At 55.5% G+C, this 6,700-nt stretch overlaps 1 protein-coding gene across 2 annotated transcripts in view; it reads left to right on the top strand.

The window, feature by feature from the left end:
• The window catches only part of LOXL2 (lysyl oxidase-like 2), a 127,101-nt gene extending 121,294 nt beyond the window's left edge, over positions 1-5,807 (top strand). For both annotated transcript variants that reach the window (XM_011968822.1, XM_011968823.1), the window contains 2 exons: positions 4,056-4,167; positions 4,875-5,807. In XM_011968822.1, coding sequence (XP_011824212.1) covers positions 4,056-4,167; positions 4,875-4,954 — 192 coding nt within the window. In that variant the 3' untranslated portion in view covers positions 4,955-5,807. The remainder of the gene's footprint in view (positions 1-4,055; positions 4,168-4,874) is intronic.
• Positions 5,808-6,700: the final 893 nt, after the last annotated feature.

Here is a 6,700-nt window from a genome sequence, read left to right as displayed (position 1 = left end):
CATCTGGGCTCAGCAGCCCAGACCCTGATCTCAATGCCCCTCCCACTCTGGCTGCCACCAACCTTTTTCTGGTGTCCCAATGCCAAGTGTCCCTACCACACCAGGCTCTCACCCTTCAATTCTAACTCAGATGCCCCCTCTAAATCGCGCCCCCAGGCAGGAGTGGCACTCTGCTCACACTTCTAGTAGGTCACTACACCTGCCCTGTGATCACCTGTTAGTGCACCTGCAGCCCTGGGGGCTCTTCATGGGGAGACATGTCAGTTTTTCTTGCTAGACCCACTGTTTACAGCAGTGTCCAGGCATGGCAGCTTCTCAATAAATGTTTGTTTAATTTGTTCTTCATTGAAGCGGCCCGCCACTGACTTGCCGTGAAATCACACAGCAGACAGGTTTTGACCTCTTACCATGTGCAGATAACATGTGAGTGTCAGAGACATGGGCCTACACTCTACCTGCTGATCCTCTAGAGGAGACAGACAGTATGACCCGCGTGTTATGCTAAACCACAGGCACCAGAGATTTCCCCGGTGCACACACATGCAGTTATCCCCAGGCTGAGGCTGTCACAGAAAGGCCAGGGTGGATCAGAGTAGTCAGGGAGGGCTTCATGGAGGAAGGGGACCTGGAGCCTGGACTGAGGGAAGAGGCAGGATGTGGGTAGGGAATTGATTGGGGGGTTCTATTGAAATGAGAACAGATGAGCAGCCCACACAGTGGGGTGGGATGCTGAGCCCAGATGAAGCAGTGGTGGCGGCCTTGGGAGCAGGAAGAGGGCACGGCAGTGGGGCCATGGTTCCCTGGTGATGAGCTCCCCTGTGCCCCACCTGCAGATATCCAGAAGAATTACGAGTGCGCCAACTTCGGCGATCAGGGTATCACCATGGGCTGCTGGGACATGTACCGCCATGACATCGACTGCCAGTGGATTGACATCACTGACGTGCCCCCTGGAGACTACCTGTTCCAGGTGAGGTGGGCAGGAAGGGGTTCCAGCCCTCCAGGGGGAGGAGGGGAGGCCACCTCCACAGGCGCCTTCCCACTGGTGTCCACACAGGGGCATGGGAGTCAGACCGTCTAAAGGGCAAGGTGCTACCCCCAGAGGCCATCACAGTCCATCAGTTAACCCAAAGATGTCAGGCATGAGGGCCTGAGAATTAGGCAGTGCACAGGACCAGAGCTGCCAGAGACATTCACATTTGATTTAGTTAACACCTGGTGCATGCCAATCAAAACTCATCAGCAGGCTAGATTTGCTCCTCCGGCCAGTTTATTCCATCGATGCTCAGGCAACCCACACCTCTTGTCTCCTATGGAGCTCTTCTCTCCACCATCCCTGTTTCTTCTGTGGCCCTAGCCTGCCTTGGTCTGTGCTGTCAAGACTGAAAACAAACTCATAAAGAGCCAGTCGCTCGCAAGTGTCTATGATTTAGCTCTTCCGGAAATATCTGCCTCATAGAGGAGGATCTGCAGAAGTGGCCGTTCTCAATACAAAGCAAATCTATAAGAATATGGAACATGAGAGACAGCCTGGCCAGGTGACTTCTTTGTTAGAGGGGTTGCCGGCGTTTGTTTCCACATACTCTGCCTGGGCGGAAGGCCAGCCCTGAGGAGGAACCGGGGGCCCTGGCTTCCCTCCTTCCTGAAAACAGCAGCATGTTCTGGCCAGGGCTCTAACTGGGGGAGACAAGGGGCATGGGGACCCTAATGTCTGTCTGTCGGTGCACGGGTGCACGTCCGCCTGCAGAAGCTTTATCTCAGCCTCTCACTGTCTCCTACATCCCAACCCATCTTGTTTCCCCGCTTGCCCTGTTGGCTAGCAAAGTGGATGACCAGAAATGTGTCATTCCACCTTGAAAGCTTTCCTGAGGGGGCATCCAGCCAGCCCAGGGCCTGGCCCACAGTCCCCACCTACAGACAGTCCTCTGAAGAAACAACACCTTCAGAGAAGTCACCACAGAGGGGCTTTCAGAGGATTCCTGGGCAGTGTCAGAGGCTGGAAAGCAGACAGCCAAGCACTTTTCCACCCACAAGCCCAGAACCACAGACTTGGAGAGGTCTAACCAGAGAGTCATTTATTTTAAAAGATGAATAGCCGTGGCCATGTGCACGTCTACAGTGCCTGGTGGTTTGTGTTTGAGGTTTGCTATCATTTTGCCGGGTGAGTGTGTATCTCCCTGTATTCTGGCCAGTGCCATCCACTTAATAACCACCATGAACTGCCTAAGCCTGGGGAACCCATTGTTTCATTTAATCTCCCAAGGAAGGGGCATCATCATTACCCTCCTTTCACAGCCACACAACCCCAGACATATCAACTCTTGATTTTGTGTTCTCAACCCCTAACTGATACAGTTAGCAAATGGACTCATTAGGGGCATGTTAATACCTCCGATTAATCAAAAAGAATATTCCCCTTAAGATAGACATGGAACTTTAGGCGCTACAAGTGCCGACCTGGGGATTCACGGGACACAAGTGCTGGCCTTCATTTCAGACATCAGTGGTGCTGTGAAGGATGGGAGGAGGGAGCTGGGCAAGAAGGAAGTGGCCTTCCACGCAGAGGGGCCTGTGCAGAGCTCAGAGGCAGGGCTGAAGGGGCCTCCTGGCTCCTGGTGGCCCCTGCTTTATCCTCTTCCTCATCATTTCCTAGATTCATAGATGTACAGAAACCTAAAGCCACTTCCCACAGGCCCTCGTGAGACTTCAGCCTGCAGTAGTTGAATGGGGTGAGACAGTGGGGGACACACATTTCCAGCCCCACCTCCACCCCACACGTTACACTGGCTCTCATGCCCCCAACACAAGCCCTTGCTGCATTCAGCCGGCTTCATGGCTGCACTGTGGAGACGCCTGGGCGGCCGAGGAGCTGCCTGGGCCTGCACAGCTGGAGGCCTTGGCATGTGGAGCTGTGTTTGCCCCATGCCATGTGTGGGCCAGGGATGAGGGGGCAGCTAGAATGGTTGGGTGGAAGAGAAAACTCAAGCCACCCCGGAGCGGGGCATGTACCTCCTTAGCTAAAGGGACAGGGCCCCAGCTGGGCCAGGTGCAGGCCCCCAGAACAGCCCCACGGAGCCAAAACACAGGGCTGGCTGCCAGGCTGGCCTTGGCTTCCCACAGCACCTCTTTGGGCAAGCCCAGTGGCCTGTTAAAGGGTCACGTCCAGGCCCTTCTGGGGCCCCAAATTTAGAGAATGTTCCTGAACGAGCAGCCTGTACCCGCCCCCACGCTATGGGTCGCAGCCCTTCCAAATGTGGCAGGACCCTTGAGGGAAGGCCTGTCATCTGCATCCTCTGCCCCTCTGTTCACCACTGTTGTCTGTTGTCTCTTCTCCCTCCCCCTCCCTTTCACTTTTCTCCTCGGGTCCTCACCGCGAACCTTCCCTTTTCTGTCCCCTCACAGACACCCTCTCAGAATATGTCCTTCCTATTTCTGCTGTTCTGGGCAAAGTCCCTGCAGCTGGGGGGAGGCAGAGGCAGGGGTGGAAGGACGGGGAGAGGATGCGGCTTCTCCAGCAGCCCCAGAGCCAGGCCCTGGCCCAGCAGAACAGGCAGGGACACAGATCCCCAGGTCCCACCTGTCATTTCACAGAGAGAGGAAGGGACGTGTCCACAGTCACATGGCTGTGATGAGTGTCCCATCTCCAGTGCCCAGGCAGCCCTCTTCCCGCTTCCCACACTGCCAGGTCCTCCCCATACCCTTCTGCTTCTCCAGCATCATCTTCTGGGGCCTCCCCAGACCCCAACTCCTGCCTCCCTCAGAACTCCCAGGAGGGGGTGACCCCCTTCCGAAGGCCCACCCTGGGTAGAGGGGTGTGTGTTACACCGCCATGGACAGAGGGCAGGGTCTCCCTCCTCCGGGCCATGCTCCCTGTGCTCCCTGACTCATCTCTGCCCCACCCCAAGGATTTTGTTGGGACCCACAGACTCCCTTCTTGGGTCCCGGCACCTGCCACGCTTCCCTTCCCTGAGGTCGCTGGTCTCGCAGAGCCCCGGGCCTGGGTGGAGGTGGCCACAGAGGGAACCAGCAGCCTCCTCTGCCCTGCTTCTCCCCAGGTTGTGATTAACCCCAACTTCGAGGTTGCAGAATCTGATTACTCCAACAACATCATGAAGTGCAGGAGCCGCTATGACGGCCACCGCATCTGGATGTACAACTGCCACATAGGTAAGGTCCAGGCCGCCCCCGCTCCAGGAAGCAGGCGGGAGCTGCCCTACTTTCTCAAGGACCCAGAGGCAGCTTCCTAATTTGGGTAAAGAGCTCAGGGAATGCAGCCAGCATCACATTTCCACATTCAGGACGGAAGCCACAGACACACAGGCCTGGATGGAGACGGAGTTTTTACAGCCAGCTCCGGCCATGGAGAGAGGGTGGTACGGGACCGGGCCGGCCCAGCGCAGACCCCAAGGCTATTTAAGGGTTGGAGCCGAGGCCACTGGCTCATCATGCATGTGACCTCAAAAATGTGGGCATCAGCAATCTGTGGGCTCTGCCTGTCAGGTTTTTCTGTCAAGAGCTGGAAGCTAGCAAAGCACGGTTATTCCTAGTGTCCAATAAAGACACTTTTTTCCTTGGATGATAGGACTTGGGGAACAAGAGGGAAGGCAGAGCTTTTTCCTCTGCAGGAGAAGTCCTGGGCCTCACTCTTGGCAAAATGTTAAAATTAAAGGCGCTATATTTATTCACTCGTTCACTCAACTTTGACAGAGCACCTGCCATGTGCCCAGCCCTAGAGATGGCCAGCGCCTGGCACCTGTCCTTGTGAGGGCACACAGAGGTGACCCCAGCAGAGCCCCTGAGGCCCACTCACCAGGGTCAGGCAAGGCCTGAGCACCTCCTTTGCCCACTCTCTCCCCCCGATTCTTGCTCTTCAGGTGGTTCCTTCAGCGAAGAGACGGAAAAAAAGTTTGAGCACTTCAGCGGGCTCTTAAACAACCAGCTCTCCCCGCAGTAAAGAAATCTGCGTGGTCATCTCCTGTCTTCAGGCCACATCACATCTTCCGTGGGACTTCCCCCAACAACTGAGTCTGAACGAACGCCACCGCGCCCTCACCCAGCCCGGCCCCCACCCCGTCCAGATCCCTGCAGCCATGTCCAAGCTCAGGAGGAAGGGGACCATTCCGTCACTCACCGGGGGCTGCTGCCTGACCCTTGGGGCCTGAGAAGGCCTTGGGGGCTGGGGTTTGTCCACAGAGCTGGAGCAGCACTGAGAGCCAACCTTGACCGGGACGAGGCCCACAGACAGGTTGTCATCAGCTTGTCCCATTCAAGCCACCGAGCTCACCACAGACACAGTGCAGCCGTGCTCTTCTCCAGTGACACCTGGACAAATGTGGGCTCATCAGCCCCCACAGAGGGTCAGGCCGAATCCTGTTTCTCCTCCTCTTAGGTCGTTTTCAGCAAACTTGAATATCTAGACCTCTCTTCCATGGAAACCCTCTAGTCTATTATAGTCACATAGATAATGGTGCCACGTGTTTTCTGATTCAGTGAGCTCAGACTTGGTGCTTCTCTCTCCACACCCCCCGACCTTGTTTTTCAGGATACTATTATTATATTTTCACAGACTTTTGAGACACAAGTTTATTGGCATTTAGTATTGGACATCTGGACCTTTGGAAGTACAAATCTAAGGAAAAACCAACCCACCTGTGTAAGTGACTCATCTTCCTATTGTTCCAATTCTGTGGGTTTTTGATTGAACGGTGCTATAACCAGGGTCCTGGGTGACAGGGCGCTCGCTGAGCACCATGTGTCATCACAGACACTTACACATACTTGAAACTTGGAATAAAAGATTTATGAAACGCGTCTGTTTCCTTTGACCCACAGCACCTGGGCCCTGAGCAGCAGACTTCCTATGTTCAGTGGCCGGAAGCGGAACTTCAGATACATTCATGGTTTTCCTTCTGTGGACATGGGTCCCCAGATCCCCTCCAGCCCAGTGTGGCTGCTAGGAGGCTCCTTCAGTAGACTCCAAAAGGGGCAGCTCCTGCCCTCTGGGAGAAGCAGTCTAAGAAGATCAAAAAAAGCAGTGAACAGGGGTCATGACCTTTCTTGCACTCCTGTGGTTTTTACTGAAACTTGTCAGGAGGCGTAGCAGTTGTGCTAGGGTTGGATGGGAAGTCTAGATTTAAACAGCGACCAGGCAGCTTCTCAAAGCAAGAGGGCATCCTTTCGCAGGACAGGGCTCCCAGCCATTCCCAGTGGCGGTGGGGGTGGCCGGCCCAAACCAGCCACTCACCCAGACACAGGGGCTCCCCCTTGTGTCAACAGCATGCTAGGGCCCAGCAAACTAGAGGGTAGGTAGGACAACCTTAGCACCAACTCCACCCAAACCACAATCGATGAGGGCATCGGCGCACATTCAGATCTCACCTCTTGCCTTTGTTCACGTTTATTTCTGCAAGAACCGGCACTGACAGGTAACACCAGGACCAGCCCAGGGGTCCCAGAACTGTCCCACAGCACAGGCCAGCGGGCTGGATACCTGAACTGCCAAAGGAGTGTGGGCAGGTGCTACACAGCAGGTGCAACCCAGCTGCCAAAACTGGGCAGGCTGTGCACAGAGACCCTGCAGGCCTAGCGGGGTTCCTCCCAGCCAAGCTCCTCAAGTGACCTTCCTTCAGCAGCCACAGGCCTGCACTGCAAGGTGGAACAGCACCCCCTAGCGTTCCCCACAGACCACATTTCAAAGCGA

The sequence above is a fragment of the Mandrillus leucophaeus genome, unplaced genomic scaffold, assembly GCF_000951045.1.
Source record: "Mandrillus leucophaeus isolate KB7577 unplaced genomic scaffold, Mleu.le_1.0 Scaffold86, whole genome shotgun sequence".
NCBI classification, from domain to species: Eukaryota; Metazoa; Chordata; class Mammalia; order Primates; family Cercopithecidae; genus Mandrillus; species Mandrillus leucophaeus.
Note: the sequence above shows the minus strand (reverse complement) of the source record. Positions and strands in the feature narration are given on the sequence as shown.